The following is a 21,466-nucleotide window of genomic DNA, read 5'->3' on the forward strand; positions in this document are numbered from 1 at the left end:
TTTTTACTGTGTTTACGCCAGTCCAACGCCGGCATTCCCACATCATAAGTTTCCTCCCACAGTCCAAAGATGTGCAGGTTAGGCCATTGATAAATTGTCCATTAGTGTGTGATTAGCAGGTTAAATGGGGTTGCGGGGATAGGGCCTGGATGGGATTGTTGTTGGTGCAGACTCGATGGGCCAAATAGCCTCCTGTAGGGATTCTATGATTCAGATGGAACTTTATCCTATATCTGCCTGTGTTTTTCCTGCGACCTCTGAATGGGTTATATTCAGGCAAACTTCCGTTCGATAGAGTCAGCCTCTCAATTGGAGCCTAGATATTTTAAGTTAGAATAGTTATTACAGTCCCATAGCCGAATGCACAGATTCCTCTTCAATCATAGTGCTGTCATCCACACACAAACTAATTCCAGAGCAAGTCAGAGGCTGAGAACCCTGTGGTGAGTAACTCACCTCGTGACTCCCCAAAGCCCATCCACCATCTACACGGCACAAGTCAGGACTGTGATGGGATACTCCCCACTTGCCTGGATGGGGGCAGCTCCAACAGCACTCAAGAAGCTCAACACCATCCAGGACAAAGCAGCCCCGCTTGATTGCTACCCCTCCCACAAACATTCAAGCCCAATCCATCAAGCAAACCAACCTCACATCTACTCTTCCTGCCGCCTTGGAAAACCAGCCAGCATAATCAAGGACCCCACGCATCCTGGACATTCTCTCTTCCACCTTTGGGAAAAAGATCCAAAAGTAGGTATGAACCAACTCAAGAACAGCTTCTTCCCTGCTGCCATCAGACTTTTGAATGGACCTACCTTGCATTAAGTCGATCTTTCTCTACACCCTAGATATGACTGTAACACTACATTCTGCACTCTCTCCTTCTCTATGAATGGTATGCTTTGCACAGCGCCCGTGAAACAATACTTTTCACTGGATGCTAATACATGTGACAATAGATGTGCAGGTTAGGTGGATTGGCCATGTTAAAATTGCCCCTTAGTGTCCTGAGATGCGTACGTTAGAGGGATTAGCAGGTAAAATATATAGGAATATGGGTGGGATTGTGGTCGATGCAGATGCGATGGGCCAAATGGCCTCTTTCTGCACTGTAGGGTTTCTATGAGTCAATGAATAATAAATCAAATCAAATCAAATCCAATCCCTCCATCATTGATACAAAGTGGCAGCAGTATGTACAAGATGCACTGCAGGAACTCATCAAGGTTCCTTAGGCAGCACCTTCCAAATCTACTACCTAGAAGCACAAACACAGCAGATAGTGGGGAACACTGCCACCTGGTGGTTGGCCTCCATTTTGCTCCTCATCCTGACTTGGAAAAATATCGGCCGTTCTTTCACTGTTGCTGGGTCAAAACCCCAGAACTCCCTCCCTAACAGACTGCAAGAGTATTGCTCACCACCACCTTCTCAAGGGATAGATAATAGCCTCACCAGTAACACCCACATTCCATAAATGAATATATTTTTTAAAAATCTGTAAATTAGCTTTTATAGATTAGCACTTACAATTTTTCAAAAAAAATGTTAGCCTTGAGGCCAATGTTCAAAATTCAAATCTGGGTTTACCACACACCAGTGAAAAAGCAGTTCATAGAATCCTACCATGCAGAAGGAGGCCATTCAGCCCATCAAGTCTGCACCACCACCACCCAGGCTCGATCCCCGTAATTCTACTTAGTTATCCTGCTAGTCCCCCTGACACTAAGGGGCAACTTAGCATGGCTAATCAACCTAACCCGCACATTATTGGACTGGGAGAGAAAATCTAGGGAATTTTCACGGTAATTTCATTACAGTGGTAATGTAAGCCCACCTGTGGCGCGAGTAAATTAAAAAAACTGGAGGAAACCCACGCAGACACGAGGAGAACGTGCAAACTCCACACAGACAGTCACTCGGCAGGCTTGGATGGCACATAGTTGGGTGCCGGATAGGAGATTTGGGTGGTTAACTAACGGAAAGCAGAGTGGGGGTAAATGGGTGTTTTTCTGGTTGGCGATCAGTGACTAGTGGTGTGCTGCAGGGATCAGTGTTGGGACCGCAATTGTTCATGGTTTATATAGATGATTGGAGCTGGGGACTAAGTGTCAAAATTGGCAGATGACACTAAGAATAGTGACAGAGCAAAGTCTGCAGAGGACACTGAAAGTCTGCAAAGGGATATAGATAGTCTGAGTGAGTGGGCGAGGGTCTGGCAGATGGAGTACAATGTTGGTAAATGTGAGGTCATCCATTTTGGTAAGAATAACAGCAAAATGGACTATTATTTATATGGTTAAAAAATTGCAGCATGCTGCTGTGCAGAGGGACCTGGGTGTCTTTGTGCATCTGGGTCCTTGGCCCTGTGAGGCCAACTGCTGTGTCCACCCATGTGTAAATAAATAAATGGAAAATATGGAGCTAGCATAAATTCTACTGCTCTGTCTTAATCTCAGGTTCTGCCTGATTTTAGTTTTGGGTCTCCAAAACGGCCACCAAGAATGAGTTGGAAATGCAAGGTGTGCCAAGATGGGGAAGAAAATTCCTGTGCAGAGTCCACACCTGAAATTCCATTGGGTTCCTTTGCATTGGTAAAGTAGTCCTGTCAGAGGCCCCAATCTTCTGAGGAAGCCCAGTGTTTCAGGAAACACCCACCCCCCCCCCCCCACCCCCCCCTCCCCGCAAGGCTTACGTGGCCTCACCAGCACCTTCTACAGCTGCAACGTAACCTCGCTGTTTTTAAACTCCATCCCTCTAGCAATGAAGGACAAAATTCCTTTTGCCTTCTGAATTACCTGCTGCACCTGCAAACCAACTCCTTGAGATTCCTGCACAAGGACACCCAGGTCCCTCTGCACAGCAGCATGCTGCAATTTTTTACCATTTCAATATTAGTCCATTTTGCTGTTATTCTTACCAAAATGGATGACCTCACATTTACCAACATTGTACTCCATCTGCCAGACCCTCGCCCACTCACTCAGACTATCTATATCCCTTTGCAGACTTTCACTGTCCTCTGCCACTCATCTTAGTGTCATCTGCCAATTTTGACACTTGGTCCCCAACTTCAAATCATCCATGTAAACCATAAACAATTGCGGTCCCAACACTGATCCCTGAGGCACACCACTAGTCACTGATCGCCAACCAGAAAAACACCCATTTACCCCCCCCCACTCTTTGCTTTCCGTTAGTTAACCACCCAGATCTCCTATCCTGCACCCAACTACGTGTCACCCAAGCTTGCCGAGGTTTTTTAGTCTGGGTTATCGCGCGTGCTGTCATAAGAATGGTCAGGAAGGTGTGTGTTCAGTGACTGTTTTGGATGGTCCCTCTGATCTGTGGATAGGAAGGATGTGATTGCCCTGGAGGGGGTGCAGAGGAGATTCACCGGGACACTGCCCGGGATGGAACATTTAAGCTATGAAGAGAGGTTGGATAGGCTTGGGATGTTTTCTGTGGACTAGAGAAGACTGAGGGGGTGACCTGATCGAGATGTACAAGATTAAGAGGGACATGGACAGAGTGGATAGGGAGCAGTTGTTCCCCTGAGACAGGCAATAGGAGACACAGGTTTAAGGTGAGGGGCAGGAGGTTTTTAGGAAGGAAACTTACCCAGAGGGTGGTGAGGATCTGGAACGCGCTGCCTGGGAGGGTGGAGGGGGTGGGGGTGCCTCACATCCTTTAAAAAGTACCTGGATGAACACTTGGCACGTCACAATATTCAGGGCTATGGGCCAAGTGCTGGCAAGTGGGATTAGGCGGGAGTTGAAGTGTTTATCACGTGTCAGTGCAGACCTGATGGGCCGAAGGGCTTCTTCTGCACTGTATGATTCTGATTCCAGATGTGTTTCTTGGTTACTGGTGTGTGGGTGTGTGTGAGCGTGTGTGTGTGAGTATGTTTGTGTATGTGTGTGTGATTGTGTGTGTGAGCATATGTGTGTGTGCATTGTGTGTGTGTATGTATGTGTATGTGCATTGTGTGTGTGTATGTATGTGCGTGTGTGCATTGTGTGTGTGATTGCGTGTGTGCGTGTTGTGTGATTATCTGTGTGTGTGTGTGTGAGACCCTTAGACAGACTGTAACCACACTCTTGCACAAAACAGTTTTATTAATGTTTTATTAATACAGGGTGACAGGGAAGGCTTGTTGCTCCTGAGAGCTCTGTGTTCCGACCTAGTCTAACATGTGACTGACCAGTGACAGCCTACTTGTGGTTGTCATTATCCATGTCACATAAAATAGAAAATGCTCAAAAATCTCAGCGGGTCTGACAGCATCTGCGGAGAGAGAAACAGTTTACGTTTCGAGTCCATGGGACTCTTCCTCAGAGTTAAAGAGAGGGAGAAACATGACGGCTTTTTTGCTGTTTAAGAGAGGGATAGAGTGAACAGAAGGTCAGGGCTAGCTCAGAAGAACTTTTATCCATTGATTTGTGGGACATGGGCCAGCATTTATTGCCCATCCCAAGTTGCCCTTGAACTCAATGGCTTGCTAGACCATTTCAGAGGGCAGTTGAGAGTCAACCACATTGCTGTGTCTCTGGAGTCACATGTAGGCCAGACCGGGTAAGGACGGCAGATTTCCTTCCCTAAAGGGGATTAGTGAACCAGATGGGTTTTTCCGACAATGGTTTCATGGCCATCAGTAGATTCTTAATTCTAGATATTTTTTATTGAATTTGAATTCTACCATTTGCCGTGGTGGGATTCGAACCTGGGTGCCCAGAACATTAACTGAGTCTCTGGATTAATAGCCTAGCAATAATACCACTAGGCCAGCACCTTCCCTAAGATGTCATGGGCACAAGGTAAAGGGAGTGTTAATTATTTTAAGACGGAGGGGTTCAGCGGAGGGGTGCGATGGTGGACAGGATTTGGGTGGGCATTTGCTCAGGAAAGGGGCGGAGAGCCCTGAGACCATCCAGGTGGGAGATGGAAGTGCAGAGGGATCGGATGTCCATAGTGAAGAGGAGGAGATTGGAGCCTTAGTTAGGGAGACGTTAACTCTGTTTCTGTCTCTACGGATGCTCAGAGTAAGAAGTTTCACAACACCAGGTTAAAGTCCAGCGGGTTTAAAGGACCTGGTGTTGTGAGATACCTTACTGTGTTTAGCCCAGTCCAACGCCGGCACCTCCGCATCATGTCTACGAATGCTGCCAGACCTGCTGAGTTAATCCAACGTCCTCAGTTTTTATTTCAGATTTCCAACATCTGCAGAATTTTATTTTTAATCATGCATTAGCCTATCCACTTTGTTAACCCTAACTCCCCCATACTTCTAGCTGCAGCTTGTTCCAGTTTAGTTTGGCTAGGGCATCATGATCAACACAGGTTTGGAGGGCCAAAGGGCCTGTTCCAGTGTTGTAGTTTTCTTTCTTCTTTGTTCTCAGATCTCAGGGATAATATATCACATTGTTGTTGTAAATGGTTCAAAGATTACTTGTCTACTTTTAATGAGATTACAGAGTTTGAGAAGCAGATGAGGACTGGATGGTAACAGGTTTCAGAGTTTCTAATGATAATCCAATAGAGTATTGCCAAAAAAAGAGACAGGTTGTCAAAGTTTTTCATCTTGCACTCATCAGGTTACCTTGTAAGAAATTACCAACTATAACGCATGGCTAAAAAACACATATTCACACACAAGGCCAAGGCCTTTGCAGACTGAAGGAAAATGTACACAACCTTTGCACTTTTTTCAACTAAACAAAACTGTAGTTCGTTCCCGGCTTGGGTCACTCTCCGTGCGAAGTCTGCACGTTCTCCCCATGTCTGCGTGGGTTTCCTCTGGGTGCTCCAGTTAACGTGCAGGTTAGGTGCATTGGCTGTGCTAAATTCTTCTTCGGTGTACCCGAACAGGCGCTGGAGTGTGGCATTGATCAGAGTTGCCAACAACCTCTTTGTATGAATTTGAACAGAAACTTGGCAGTTAACTGTTCCATTGTGCATTTCCCATGGCGATGCCTCCACCAATTAGAGTCTACTTGCCAACCAACCAACACTCTCTTCTCATGCAGTATGAATTGTTCGTATTTGATAATTTGAGACTCTCTTGATGAAAAGATTAGACTCATTCTGTGTTACCAACTGACTGCTATTCGAGTGATAGAATAATGTAGCGCAAAATGAGGCCACTCAGCCTTTCGAGTCTGTGCTGGCTCAATCAAGGAGCAATCCAGTTAGCACACTTTCCTATCCTTTAGTTCCCGTCTTTTCTATCGGTGTCACAATTAGGCTTACATTAACACTGCAATGAAGTAACTGTGAAAATCCCCTAGTTGCCACACTCTGGCGCTTGTTCGGGTACACCGAGGGAGAATTCAGCACCTAACCAGCTCCTCTTTCGGACTGTGGGGGAAAACCTGGGGCACCTGGAGGAAACCCACGCAGATACGGGGAGAACGTGCAAACTCCGCACAGATAGTGACCCAAGCTGGGAATCGAACCCGGGTGTGAGGCAGCTAACCACTGTGCTGCCTTTTCCTTCGTACCAACATTTCCCTTTTGAAGGTTACTGTTGAATCTGTATCCACCTCCCGATCAATGCTGTATCATCAAACCCTCACCGCTCGTCCCTTGAAATATGCTCCCTCTTGTCTGTCCTAGTCCTTCCGCCAGTCCTTATTGCTATGCACCTTCCAGCAGTTTCTCTTTATTTACCCTACCTAAAGCCTTTGGGGATTGTAAACGCCTCTACCTCATCTCCCCTGGGCCTTTTCTACTCTAGGAGGACGATGCCGGCTCTCTCCCCACCCTGCCGCCCATCCACACAACTCTGGGTCCTCATTCCTGAGTTCATGAAATCAAACGGTTGCTGCAGTAACCATCTCCTTCCACTGGGGAGGGCACTCGAGCACTCGACATTTACTAAGCTGTGGATTTAACCCGAGCAGATTTTGTGGTTTCTCACTCGGGGAGTTGGGCGAAGTGGGGTGGGGTGTTGAATCACAGTCGGTTGTTTAAAAGCAGAATACGGGCGGCACGGTAGCACTGCTGCCCCACAGCGCCAGGGACTTGAGTTCGATTCCCGGCTCGGGGTCACTGGCTGTGCACATTCTCCCCGTGTCTGCCTGGGTTTCCTCCGGGATGCTCCGGTTTCCCCCCCACAGCCCAAAGATGTGCGGGTTAGGTTGATTCAGCTAAAATTGCCCCTTTAGCGTCCTGAGGTGCGTAGGTTAGAGGGATTAGCGGGTAAATATGTAGGGATGTGGGGGTAGGGCCTGGGTGGGATTGTGCAGACTCGATGGGCCGAAGGGCCTCTTTCTGCACGGTAGGGTTTCCATGACTTCCAGAACTTTGCTAAAATGTTGGATGGCGACTAACCAGCTAGTCTGGTATATCCGACAGGATGACCAGCCCCTGGGGAGGCGGGGAGAGTTGAAGGAACACAGTGGACTATAGAGCTGGGGCGAATCTTTGCCAAACCTCTACAAGGTGTGGGGTGGGTCTGGTTCTGTTCAGACGGGCCTCTGACAGAAGAACGGGATACACCTACATCATGGGTCAAACCGGTAACAACTGCTGTTTTTCAGACCAAACGCGAGGGGGTGTAACTGTGAGATTGTCTCAATCAATAGTTGGGTCGCCAATTTTATTTTCCTGGAGGGCTTGGCATATAAGCCGGAATTCCTCGCCCTCGGAAGTCCCTGCCAGCGGCAACAGAGAATTTGGCACTCAGCCGAAGTTTCATTAAGGGTGGCACGATGGTTAGCACGGCTGCCTCACCGCGCCAGGGATCCAGGTTCGATTCCCGGCTTGGGTCACCCTCTGGGTGGAGTTTGCACGTTCCCCCTCAACTTTCAGATGATCCTTTCGTTCGCCCAAACACTCCGAAAGGCTGGCAGTTACTTTCAGCGACGGCACCGCGCGGATTCTGTTGGATTTTTCAATGAGCTGTTCCTCTGAGGTGTTGTGTATAGCAGGGCCAATTTACATTCCAAACTCTGGGTGGGGGGGGACTTTCGGGCTACGCTCGTCCCGAGACGGGAGAATCCCACCCACGGCCTGTCCCTCGCCCACTCCGATTCCTGTGGCAAGCAGAGCGGGAAAACTCGCCGCTCTGTTTTTCTCTCTCCAGACCCGCTGAATTTATCCAGCATTTTCTGCTTTTATTACAGCTCCGTTCTCTCATCGGGGTCAGACTCCAGATTAGCGAATCTGACTGTCTAAACACTCAGATCAGTCAGGGGATTGGGAGCTTCCAACTGTCCACAACCCCAGAAGAGATTACCTTGCAAAAAATATATACAGGTTTTAAATAATTTGCTGCATCGCAATGTTTATGGACCGCGTGTTCTGGATGCATTTCCCTCTCACGCTGATGTGCGCGGGACGCAGTATAACTGGTAGGGTCGATGCAGCGTGGAGAAGCCACTGGACAGTGGGCTGATATCGATGGCGTCTGGGTCCAACGGCGATCTGAAGGTGAACCTTTGCAGCAAAGTTGTGAAGAATAAGAAAAGCTGCATCTGGGCCACTGTCTCCCCGATGCACATACGGTTCCCTGGAAGAGATGGAAAAGGGCGGGGGGGGGTGCGTTATGATTTGATTTGATTTATTATTGTCACGTATTACCGTACAGTAAAAAGTATTGTTTCTTGCGTGCTATACAGACAAAGCATACCATTCATAGAGAAGGAAAAGAACAAAGAAAATTACAGCACAGTTTGAATAGGCCCTTCAAACTTGCACTGACCACACAGCCTGGCTGAAAGGAGGGGGTGCAGAATGTAGTGTTGCGCTCATAGCGAGGAAGATCATATAATGGGTCCATTCAACAGTCTGATGGCAGCAGGGAAGAGGCTGTTTTTGAGTCTTTGGACATAGTAATGGAGGGCACGCATTTCACTGGTCGTTAGACAAGGTGGGGTTTGGGTCGCCAACTTTACTTTCCGGGAGGGCTTGGCGCATAGGCTGGGATTCCTCGCCCTCCTAAGTCCCTGCCAGCGAGAACAGAGAATTTGGCGCTCAGCCAAGCCTTCATAAAGGGTGGCAGGATGGCACAGCGGTTAGCACGGCTGCCTCACAGCGCCAGGGATCCAGGTTCGATTCCCGGCTTGGGTCGCTGTCTGTGTGGAGTTTGCACATTCTCCCCGTGTCTGCTCTGGTATCCTCACACAACAATCCACCTAACCCACACATTGGCGGGATTCGAACCCCTGGGTCCCCAGAACATTAGTTGAGTTTCTAATAGCAATAATACCACTAGGCCATCGCCTCCTGACGAGGGAGGCCTCAATTTTGACTTTAGAATTTGTAAAAAAAAAGTCAAGTTTGGAATGAACTATTTTAGGATTTCTCCTTCCACTTTCCCTCCCGGCCTCAGTCCCTTCGCCTCACTTTCGCGATTCAAACTCACAACACACGCGAAGTAAAGTATTGCCCAAACCTGCTGAAAAAGGCATGAAGGCCTCATTTTGCTTCAGTCGCCCTCGCTCATCCAGAAAGCGTTCGGGACGGAATGCCTCCGGAGTCTCCCAACAATTGGGATCGTACAAAACCGACGCCAGGAGAGGGATCACAATCATTCCCTGAAAAAAGAAACACACACACACACACACACACACACGACCCGTGCGTGTTCAATGGATTAATGGAGCAGCCATCTTGGGAGGTCCATCACCCGGACGCTTTCGGACATTTTGAAATTCTACAGCGCCGTTCGCAACATCTTGGAGCGCTTTCGGGGAGTGGACGTTGTTGTAATGTAGGAAAATCAGCAGCCAATTTGTGCACAGCAAGCTCCCACACACCGCAACGTCACAACTGGACAATCTGTTCCATAGAATCCATCGGATCCCCAGAGTGCAGAAGGAGGCCATTGGGCCCATCGGGTCTGCACCAACTCTCTGAAACAGCATCTTATGAAGGCCCATCCGCTCTCCCCAGCCCTATCCCGGTAACCCTGTGCATTTAGCACGGCCAATCCACCTAACCTGCACATCTTTGGACACTAAGGGGCAATTTAGCATGGCCAATCCCCTTAATGTACACATCTTTGGACACTAAGGGGCAATTTAGCATGGTCAATCCCCCTAACCTACACATCTTTGGACACTAAGGGACAATTTAGCATGGCCAATCCACCTAACCTGCACATCTTTGGACACTAAGGGGCAACTTAGCATGGCCAATCCCCTTAATGTACACATCTTTGGACACTAAGGGGCAATTTAGCACGGCCAATCCCCCTAACCTGCACATCTTTGGACACTAAGGGGCAATTTAGCATGGCCAATCCACCCTAACCTGTACATCTTTGGACACTAAGGGACAATTTAGCATGGCCAATTTACCTATCCTTTACCTATTTGGACACTGAAGGGCAATTTAGCATGGCCAGTGCACCTAACCTACACATCTTTGGAGTGCAGGCAGAAACTGGAGCACCCGGAGGAAACCCATGCAGAGATGGGGAGAATGTGCAGACTCCACACAGACAGTCACCCTAGGCCAGAATTGAACTCACGTCTCTGGTGCTGTGAGGCAGCAGTGCTAACCACTGTGCCACCGTGACGAAGTGATGATATTGCCAGCGTTTGCAGTTAGCCAGCTGCCAAAAACGGAACATGGGTGCCAACACCTCATTTGTTGAGCTGACCAAGGCCTTTCGACACAGTCAGCTGGGAGGGAGGTAGTGGAGAAATTCCTCTGGATTTATCACACTGGGGCTATCCCACTGGATTTATCACATTGGGCATATCCCACTGGATTTATTACACTGGGGCTATCCCACTGGCTTTATCACACTGGGAATATCCCACTGGATTTATCACACTGGGAATATCCCACTGGATTTATTACACTGGGAATATCCCACTGGATTTATCACACTGGGGATATCCCACTGGATTTATCACACTGATGATGTCCCACTGGATTTATCACAGTGGGGATATCCCACTGGATTTATCATATTGGGGGTATCCCGTTGGATTTATTAAACTGGGGATATCCCACTGGATATATTACACTGGGGGATATCCCACTGGCTTTATCACACTGGGGCTGTCCCACTGGCTTTACTTCTCTATGGGTCATGTAATTGTGTAAATGACCCTAAAATTCACCAAAGCCTATTTGTTTGATTGTAAGCAATAGACAGCAGGAACTGTGAGTCAGTGAGAAACCAAAAGGAATGACTTACCTTTGGAATCAGGAACCCTCTGAACTCGGTGTCCCTCATCACTGTGTGTGGGAGGTTTAGTGGGATAATGTTGGCATATCGCTGGACCTCATGGATCGCTGCATCGGTGTAAGGCATCTTCTCCCTGTCTGCGATGGTGGGCATGCGTTCAGACCCAATCACCTGGTCAATCTCACTCTGAATTTGTTCTGAAAAAAGTACAATTATCGTCAGCCTGGGAAGGACAGGAGGGGGAGTCGGGGGAGTGGGGTACAGAGGAATGACTACAGGATTGAGGGTGGTTTGACGGGGGGTGGGGGGGGGGCAGGGGGGCGGATTGGGGGGAAGTGTTCATTGGAGGGATGTGCAGAATGGAAGGATTTATGGGGGGGTGGTGTAGGATAGGGGGTTTTAATGGGGGGGGGATGTGCAGGATGAGGGGTGTTGATGGGGGTGGGATCGAGGGGTTGTTCATTGGAGGGATGTGCAGGATGGATGGGATTCAAAGGGGGAATGTGCAGGATTGGGGGGATTTATGGGGGGGTTGCAGGATGGGGGGGGATTTATGGGGGAACGTGCAGGATTGGGGGGATTTATGGGGGGGGTTGCAGGATTGGGGGGATTTATGGGGGAATGTGCAGGATTGGGGGGATTTATGGGGAGGTGTGCAGATGGGGGGGGGGGGGGGGGGGGTCGGTGATGGGGGGGGGGGAAAATGTGCAGGATGGGGGGGGGCGGTGACAGAGCAGAGGGCTATAGCCCGAGCTTGGAAATGTGGAGATGTAGCCGTTAGCGGTGTTAATATCTTGTCAATCACATTGTTAATGTCAGGAGAAATTGGTGATGTGCATTAATTGTCTTTGAGCACAGATAATCACCAGGACACTCATGGCTTTCTGTCCTACCACCTGGCAGTAGCTGAAGTCCCCAGAAACAAGTTAAAGAGGGGTGATAGAGGGTAACTAAAACAAAACATCCAAGAAAACTTAACTATCTAAACTGAAGTCTCTAGGTGGGAGTCCTCCCTATCTCCATCGGGGAACTGGCATGGCGGCTGTTGTCTAGCCAAAAAGCCATGCAATCGTAGGTTAGGCTGCTGCGTGATCTCCCAGGCCGGGTGCCTTTCCTGCGGCCAAGGGGAGTCCGTGTTCCACGTCAGTGCCTGGGGTTGCAGCCCCTTTTCACCCATTTGAAGGGGCTGTTCCCTAACCTTTGGCTGCACTTTAACCCCTCACTCATCCTAGTCACTCGGTGTTGGGGTGGTGGGGGAGGAGGTCTTCCCCATAAACCTGCCCCTGGGCCTGGCTCTGTTGGCCACTAATGCCTAGTTGAGTTCTTCGATAATGTGACTGAACACATTGACGAAGGAAGTGCCGTGGACGTAGTGTACATGGACTTCAGCAAGGCGTTTGATAAGGTCCCCCATGCAAGACTTCTTGAGAAGGTGAGAGGGCATGGGATCCAAGGGCCTTTGGCCTTGTGGATCCAGAACTGGCTTGCCTGCAGAAGGCAGAGAGTGGTTGTGGATGGGGCTTTTTCTGAATGGAGGTCAGTCACCAGCGGAGTGCCTCAAGGATCTGTTCTGGGACCCTTGTTGTTTGTCATTTTCATAAATGACCTGGATGAGGAAGTGGAGGGATGGGTAAGTAAGTTCGCTGATGACACGAAGGTCGGTGGTGTTGTGGATGATCTGGAAGGATGGCAAAAGTTGCAGCAGGACATAGATAGGATGCAGGACTGGGCGGAGAAGTGGCAGATGGACTTCAACGCGGATAAATGTGTAGTCGTCCATTTTGGCAGAACCAACGGGATGAACGAGTACACTATCAAGGGCAGAAGTCTGAGTAGTGTTGAGGAGCAGAAGGATCTTGGGGTCCGGGTCCACAGGACTCTTAAATCGGCCTCGCAGGTGGAGGAGGTGGTCAAGAAGGCGTATGGTGTACTGGCCTTCATTAATCGAGGGATTGAGTTTAGGAGTCGGGAGGTAATGCTGGAACTTTATAAGACCCTTGTCAGGCCTCATTTAGAGTATTGTGCGCAGTTCTGGTCGCCTCACTATAGGAAGGATGTAGAAGCTATTGAAAGGGTGCAGAGGAGATTTACAAGGATGTTGCCTGGACTGGGAGGCATGCCTTATGAAGTTAGGTTGAGGGAGCTGGGACTCTTTTCCCTGGAGAGACGAAGGTTGAGAGGTGACCTGATAGAAGTTTACAAAATGTTGAGAGGAATAGATAGGGTGGACTCTCAGAGGCTATTTCCCCGGTTTGAAATGGTCGCTACGAGAGGACACAGATTTAAGGTGCGGGGAGGGAGGTTCAGAAGTGATGTTAGGGGTAAGTTTTTCACTCAGAGGGTGGTGAGTGAATGGAATCGGCTGCCGTCAGTGGTGGTGGAGGCGAACTCGCTGGGGTCTTTTAAAAGACTTCTGGATGAGTATATGGGGTTTAATGAGATTGAGGGTTATAGATAGGTCTGTAGGTTGGTAGGTGATGATGTGATCGGCGCAACTTGTGGGCCGAAGGGCCTGTTTGTGCTGTAGTGTTCTATGTTCTATGTTCTATGTTCTAACAGGCCCAGGCAGCTCAGCAGAATGGGAGGGGAGGGCAGGTCATCTGACCCCCTCTATCTGCCCCTCAACTGTGGCCACATTTGCGGCTGGGTGACCTTGGAGAGGTCCACTGGCAACTTGTCAGACCTTCTGGGAGCAGTGGGCAGGCGATGGGTGCGTCATCACCTCCGAGAATGACACTTTGGTTTAGATAGTTAAGTTTTCTTGGATGTTTTGTTTTAGTTACCCTCTATCACCCCTCTTTAACTTGTTTCTTTTACGGACCACCCATTCTATTCAAAGCAGGGGTAAGCTGGGACACTGGGCTGTTGATGGAGGGGGACAGAGCTGTGAGACTGAACGAGTCGATACGAATAGGGACTAGCTGGGACACTGGGTAAAACACGAGGAGAGCTGTGACGCTGAACAGGTCATAAATTCTAAAGAGAAGCTCTGTCTCTTGGTTTCGATCACCACCTGGCTTTTGATCCTGTGAACAAGCTGGGGTTTGCTGGTCCAGGGCTACAAGCTCGTATCTCTAGTGTCAAGCTGAGATCAACTCTGCAAATTATTACTCATTACAAGAGAGAAGGTTCTGGAACCTTCTTGTACACACGCTTGGAGAAAAACGTCGCCTTGTTGCGTTTGCAGTGTTTAAGAGTGACCCAGTTTCACTCTTGTACAATCTAAAATCTCCCCCATGCGGCACAGGGGATATGAACCATGTGACAGACGTGTTAACATCACATGAAGCTAATGGTGTGAATGTGAAATTGGCTAAATGACTGGAGCCTGGTACAAGATGCATAGAACCACAGAAAATTACAGCACAGAAACAGGCCTTCTTGTCTGAGCTGAACCATTTTTTTGCCTAGTCCCACTGACCTGCACCTGGACCATATCCCTCCACACCCCCTCTCATCCATGTACCCGTCCAAGTTTTTCTTAAAAGTGACCCCGCATTTATCCGGCAGCTCATTCCACACTCCCACCACTCTGAGTGAAGAAGCCCCCCCCTAATATTCCCTTTAAACTTTTCCCCTTTCACCCTTAACCCATGCCCTCTGGTTTTTTTTCTCCCCTAGCCTCAGTGGAAAAAGCCTGCTTGCATTCACTCTATCGATACTCATCAAAATCTTATACACCTCTATCAAATCCCCCCTCATTCTTCTACATTCCAGGGAATAAAGTCCTAACCTATCCAATCTCTCTCTGTAACTCAGCCTCTCAAGTCCTGGCAACACCCTCATGAACCTTCTCTGCACTCTTTCAACCTTTTTTACGTCCTTCCTGTAACTAGGTGACCAAAACTGTACACAATACTCTAAGTTCGGCCTCACCAATGCCTTATATAACCTCACCATAACACTCCAACTTTTATACTCGATACTCCGATTTATAAAGGCCCATGAAGGTCGGTGGTGTTGTGGATGGTCTGGAAGGATGTCAAAAGTTGCAGCAGGAGATAAATAGGATGCAGGACTGGGCGGAGAAGTGGCAGATGGACTTCAACGCGGGTAAATGTGTAGTCGTCCATTTTGGCAGAACCAACGGGATGAACGAGTACACTATCAAGGGCAGAAGTCTGAGTAGTGTTGAAGAGCAGATGGATCTTGGGGTCCAGGTCCACAGGACTCTTAAATCGGCCTCGCAGGTGGAGGAGGTGGTCAAGAAGGCGTATGGTGTACTGGCCTTCATTAATCGAGGGATTGAGTTTAGGAGTCGGGAGGTAATGCTGCAACTTTATAAGACCCTTGTCAGACCCCACTTGGAGGACTGTGCGCAGTTCTGGTCACCTCACTACAGGAAGGATGTGGAAGCTATTGAGAGGGTGCAGAGGAGATTTACAAGGATGTTGCTTGGATTGGGAGGCATGCCTTATGAGGATAGGTTGAGGGAGCTAGGCCTCTTCTCCCTGGAGAGACGAAGGTTGAGAGGCGACCTGATAGAAGTTTATAAAATGATGAGAGGAATAGATAGGGTGGACTCTCAGAGGCTATTTCCCCGGGTTGAAATGGTCGCTACGAGAGGACACAGATTTAAGGTGCAGGGAAGCAAGTACAGAGGAGATGTCAGGGGTAAGTTTTTCACTCAGAGGGTGGTGAGTGAGTGGAATCGGCTGCCGTCAGTGGTGGTGGAGGCGAACTCACTGGGGTCTTTTAAAAGACTTCTGGATGAGTATATGGGGATTTATGGGATTGGGGGTTATAGATGGGTCTATAGATTGGTAGGTGTTGATGTGATCGGTGCAACTCGTGGGCCGAAGGGCCTGTTTGTGCTGTAGTGTTCTATGTTCTATGTACCAAAAGCACTCTTTTCGACCCTGTCTACCTGTGACGTTTCAAAGTGTTGAGAAGATGTCAGGAGCAGTTTGTTTTTACTCATTTTTGGGATATTCTTAATCCCAGATAAGAGTACGTGGACAAAAGTTACCATTAGGTAGTAGGCAGGGGAGAACAAATGGAAAGATGTGTGAGAGGGTGGATGGCAGCAGTTATTGAGATCAATATTCTTTTTGTGACTTACAGACGGGCTTGCAATCATCTCAATTTCTGAACGCATTTACCCCCATCTCCCACCCTGCACCAGTTAGCGATGGTTGCTGTGGTTTGACACTGATGAATGGGCAATGCAAAGATGTGTACTGCCTCACCCCCTCGCAGTGAAACCACATGCGAAAAGCAAGGTTTATTTTTAAATTGTATTCTGAGCAGAAATCTTAACTTCTAGACTCAGAGGTTTTACAGCATGGAAACAGACCCCTCGGTCCAACTTGTCCATGCTGCCCCAATTGCCCGCATTTGGCCCATATCCCTCTATCCCCATCTTACCCGTGTAACTGTCTAAATGCTTTTTAAAAGACAAAATTGTACCCGCCTCTACTACTTGGCAGTTTGTCCCAGACACTCACCTTCCTTTGAGTGAAAAAATTGCCCCTCTGGACCCTTTTGTATCTCTCCCCTCTCACTTTAAACCTATGCCCTCTAGTTTTAGACTCCCCTACCTTTGGGAAAAGATATTGACTATCTAGCTGATCTGTGCCCCTCATTATTTTATAGACTTCTATAAGATCACCCCTCAGCCTCCTACACTCCAGAGAAAGAAGTCCCAGTCTATCCAGCCTCTCCTTATAACTCAATCCATCAAGTCCCGGTAGCATCCTAGTAAATCTCTTCTGCACTCTTTCTAGTTTAACGATATCCTTTCTATAACAGGGTGACCAGAATTGTACGCAGTTCGTAGAATCCCTACAGTGCCAAAGGAGGCCATTCGGCCCATTGAGTCTGCACCGACAACAACCCCATCCAGGCCCTATCCCCCCATGTCAGTATTGACCAGGAACGTACAGGAAATGCGGGCTGACGTGCGCGGAGTGACTGTCACTCATACTCACCCTGGATGTCCGGGTATTTCAAGAACAGCAGGAGGCCCCAGCGCATGGTGGAACTGGTGGTATCGGTGCCAGCGAGGAATATATTAAACGTCGACAGAAGGAGGTTCTCATCGTTGAATTCAGATCTGGGGTCATCTTTCTCCTGTGATAAAAGGCGGTAGCTTTGTATTATCGCGCTGTCGACATGTTCTGTACCTCGCACAAGGGGAGCGTCAAAGGCCCTGGTCACCACCAGATCCAGCTCGACTACTGTGTGATGCCCCGGGCCAACTTCCTCACTCCTGGCTAAAGGGGGCGCCAAGTGGGGGATCCTGAAGGGTCACCCTGAGTGTCCCTCCGGCTCCCTGGGCAGAGATCACCTGATCCTACCTCTGAGGTGCCCACGGTGGCGTGGTGGTTAGCACTGCTGCCTCGCAGTGCTAGGGACCTGGGTTCCATTCCCAGCTTGGGTCACTGACTTGTGTAGCGTTTGCACGTTCTCCCCGTGTCTGCGTGGGTTTCCCTGGAGCGCTCCAGTTTCCTCCCACACTCCAGGCAAAGGGTAGGTGAATTGGTCATGCTAAATTGCCCCTTAGTGTCCAAAGATGCGCAGGTTAGGTGGATTGGCCATGCTAAATTACCCCTTAGTGTCCAAAGATGTGTAGGTTAGGTGAATTGGTCATGCTAAATTGCCCCTTAGTGTCCAAAGATGTGTAGGTTAGGTGGATTGGCCATGCTAAATTGCCCCTTAGTGTCCAACGATGTGCAGGTTAGGTGGATTGGCCATGCTAAATTGCCCCTTAGTGTCCAAAGATGTGTAGGTTAGGTGGATGGGCCATGCTAAATTGCCCCTTAGTGTCCAAAGATGTGTAGGTTAGGTGGATTGGCCATGCTAAATTGCCCCTTAATGTCCAAAGATGTGCAGGTTACATGGATTGGCCATGCTAAATTCCCCCTTAGTGTCCAACGATGTGCAGGTTAGGTGGATTGGCCATGCTAAATTGCCTCTTTGTAACAGGGGGATTAACAGAGTAAATATGTGGGATTACAGAGATGGGGCCTGGTTGGGATTATTGTTGGCTCGATGGGCTGAATGGCCTCCTTCTGCACTGAAGGTATTCTATCTTCCTTTTATATCTGGTTATGGGATGTGAGTGCTGTTGGCTCGGCCAATATTTGTTTCCCATCTCTCAATGCCCCAGAGGGTTGCGGGGGGGCGGTGCGGGGGGTTGCATTCTTGAACCCCTGCAGGGGCACCCACCATGCTAAGGTTCTGAAGCCTTTTGGTACAGTGACGCTCAGAGACGATATAACCATACTGTCTGGGTCTGGAGTCATACGTAGGCCAAACCGGGTAAGAACAGCAGGCTTGTTAAGATGGCGGCAGAAGGGCCTGTTTCCCGGGCTGTTTTTGTTCTTTGTTCTTTGTTCCCTGAAGGGTATTAGTGAACCAGGTGGACTTTTACAATATTCCAGGAGTTTTAAGGCCCGCTCGCAGCTGCAATGATATAATGATCTCAACGAGGCCTAGGAGGTTGGCCTCTTGGGAGTATGAGCTCCCTGACTGAGGTAATGTCTGCCCAAACAAGGAATCTCATCTCTTTATATACGTAGAGGAATGTCAGGGCTACTAACACCCTGGATTCTGAATTTATACATAAAGCGCTCTTGGGAGTGGGATTGAGTTTGTAAATAAAGGTGAAGGGTCTCTGAGGAGATATTTCAGTTGCATTTTATTCATTAACTGACAGTAATTCCTGCCAAAAATTGGGATTTGATTCCCTGTTTCTGGAATATTAGTCTAGGCCTCGACACTGCTTGTCCAGTAATATAAGAACTAGGAGCAGGAGTTGGCCATTTGGCCTCTTGGGCCTGCTCCTCCATTCAATAAGACCATGGCTGATCTCTTCGTGGACTCAGCTCCACTCCACTTTTTCACTGTTCAAAAATCTATCCATGACCACAATACTCCTCACCCAGAGAGAAGTAAAATAGAAACCCTACAGTACAGAAGGAGGCCATTCAGGCCATCGAGTCTGCATCGGCCACAATCCCACCTAGGCCCTACCCCATTTCTCTGCATATTTACCCACTAATCCTTCTAACCTACACCTCTCAGACACAATTTAGCATGGCCAATCAACCTAACCCACCCATCTTTGGACTGTGGGAGGAAACTGGAGCACCCAGAGGAAACCCACGCAGACATGAGGAGAATGTGCAAACTCCACACAGACAGTGACCCGAGCCGGGAAATCGAACCCAGGACCCTGGAGCTGTGAAGCAGCGGTGCTAACCACTGTGTTGCCCCTTTAGTAGACACTAAGTTGTGTCAAATTGCTTCAGAAAAGGAGCAGCATGGGTCTACCCACAGCCGTACCTTCTTGAGGGGTAGTTAGAGTCGGAAAATAGATCCTCCGGCCTTCTCTCCGGCCTGTAGCAGCACTACACACCCCAATATTCCTTCACACCCTGACTTAGCAAACCGCCCAATTGCCTTCGATAATCGGAGCTCAGGGGGCCCCACTGCTTCTCCGTAAACAACTTCAAGATCAAGGGATCAGCTTTGATGTGTTGGGCAGCGACTGCCTTTCCCAGATTTGTGTCAAGATAATTATACAGACCAGAAATTTAGTTTGGGCACCGCAACAAGAGCCAGCTGAAGGCATGCCCACTGGTCGAACATCTGTCACCTAAACCACGAGGTGCTCTTTTAAAACTAGGCACAAACGGAACATTCCCACAAAGTTCGAGCTAGAGCTGTCCTGATAGAGGAAGGCCATTCAGTTCCTCTGGCCTCCTCCATGAGACCATGGCTAATCTGTATCCCAAGTCCATCAAACCATCTGGGCTCCAAATCACCAAATACCCGAGGGTAGCAAAAAATCTCTGGGCGTAGATTTAAATTTATTAGCTAGCTTTTGTGCGGGAGGGTTCCACGCCTCTATCTCAAATACCCGTTCAGTGAACAATGCTTCCAAACTCCTCTCCTGAAAGACCTGCTCAGGACTGAACGCCATGCCCCCTTTCTGTCAGGCCCTCCCCCAGAGTAAGTTTACCTCTACCGACCCGATCAATTCTTCTCAAAAGTCTAAAAACCTCACTGAAATCGCGGTTTATCCCCCTAAAGATTCGGTGAAAAGGAGAAGAAGGATCGCGACACAAACCTCCTCCATTTTGGCCAGGAAACTGGCAGTGAAGTCCTGAGGCCTATCTTCGGCGCGAGCCTCTTTGTGGCTTTGGATCATTTCCCTCAGGAAGCCTTTGATCTTGGCCGCGTTTTCGAAAAGCATGTTGTGGGGGCCTGGGAGGTGATCCAGGACGCTGGGGAGCAAATCGTAGAGCTGCGGAAGAGGAACGCAAGGTGTGGTTCATTCACTGAGTCAGAGTAGGGAGGACAATTTACAACTCCTGGCGCGGTGGAGCCGGGGGAGGGGGCCAAATAGCGAGAGATCCAGTGAAATCCAGCAATCAGTTAATTAATTCCTCTATTGATGAAAATAACCCCCTTATAGAAGGGCTATAATCTATCTGGAGCCAAGGAGAGAAAGTGAGTACCATTGGGTGTGGACAGAAACTGCTAGCCTGTACAAAAATACCTTCACAATAACGCTCAGTGTGTGAACGTCATTCTAAAGCAACACCCGTGGTTACCGCTGAAATCTTGTCAGGGCAGTGTTGGTATTTTCGGAGAGTAGATGAAGGGACGTGTGAATCATTTGACAGTGAGACAGGTTGAGGCAGCGCATGGCTCAGAGCAGAGGCGAGGGTGTGGGAACACCCATGAGAAACAGGGATGAACGTGACTTAAAGAGCCAGCCCATGGCCACACACACAACCATAGCATCCCTGCGGTGTAGAAGGAGGCCATTCAGTCTGTCGCATCTGCACCAACGCTCCGAAAGGGCATCATACCCAGGCTCGTATCCCCAGTTCTATACCTGTAACCCCACACATTTAACATGGCCAATCCACCCTAACCTACACATCTTTGGACACTAAGGGACAATTTAGCATGGCCAATCCACCTAACCTACACATTTTTGGACACTAAGGGACAATTTAGCATGGCCAATCCACCTAACCTACACATTTTTGGACACTAAGGGACAATTTAGCATGGCCAATCCACCTAACCTACACATCTTTGGGCACTAAGGGACAATTTAGCATGGCCAATCCACCTAACCTACACATCTTTGGGCACTAAGGGACAATTTAGCATGGCCAATCCACCTAACCTACACATCTTTGGGCACTAAGGGACAATTTAGCATGGCCAATCCACCTAACCCGCACATTTTTGGACACTAAGGGACAATTTAGCATGGCCAATCCTCCTAACCCGCACATTTTTGGACACTAAGGGACAATTTAGCAATGGCCAATCCACCTAACCTGCACATCT

The 21,466-nt window shown here is 48.8% G+C and overlaps 1 protein-coding gene across 1 annotated transcript in view; it reads right to left on the minus strand.

Moving 5' to 3' along the window:
* Positions 1 to 8,032: 8,032 nt before the first annotated feature.
* Positions 8,033 to 21,466, minus strand: part of LOC145362274 (cytochrome P450 2F3-like) — a 38,010-nt gene continuing 24,576 nt past the window's right edge. Inside the window, exons 5-9 of the mRNA XM_080218360.1 lie at positions 20,226 to 20,402; positions 17,080 to 17,221; positions 11,159 to 11,346; positions 9,401 to 9,542; positions 8,033 to 8,515 (exon numbers count right to left, since the gene is read on the minus strand). Of these exons, the coding sequence (XP_080074486.1) occupies positions 8,325 to 8,515; positions 9,401 to 9,542; positions 11,159 to 11,346; positions 17,080 to 17,221; positions 20,226 to 20,402 (840 nt within the window). The 3' untranslated portion in view covers positions 8,033 to 8,324. The remainder of the gene's footprint in view (positions 8,516 to 9,400; positions 9,543 to 11,158; positions 11,347 to 17,079; positions 17,222 to 20,225; positions 20,403 to 21,466) is intronic.

The sequence above is a fragment of the Carcharhinus amblyrhynchos genome, unplaced genomic scaffold (assembly GCF_965287045.1).
Source record: "Carcharhinus amblyrhynchos unplaced genomic scaffold, sCarAmb.v2.hapA scaffold_37, whole genome shotgun sequence".
Classification (NCBI taxonomy): Eukaryota; Metazoa; Chordata; class Chondrichthyes; order Carcharhiniformes; family Carcharhinidae; genus Carcharhinus; species Carcharhinus amblyrhynchos.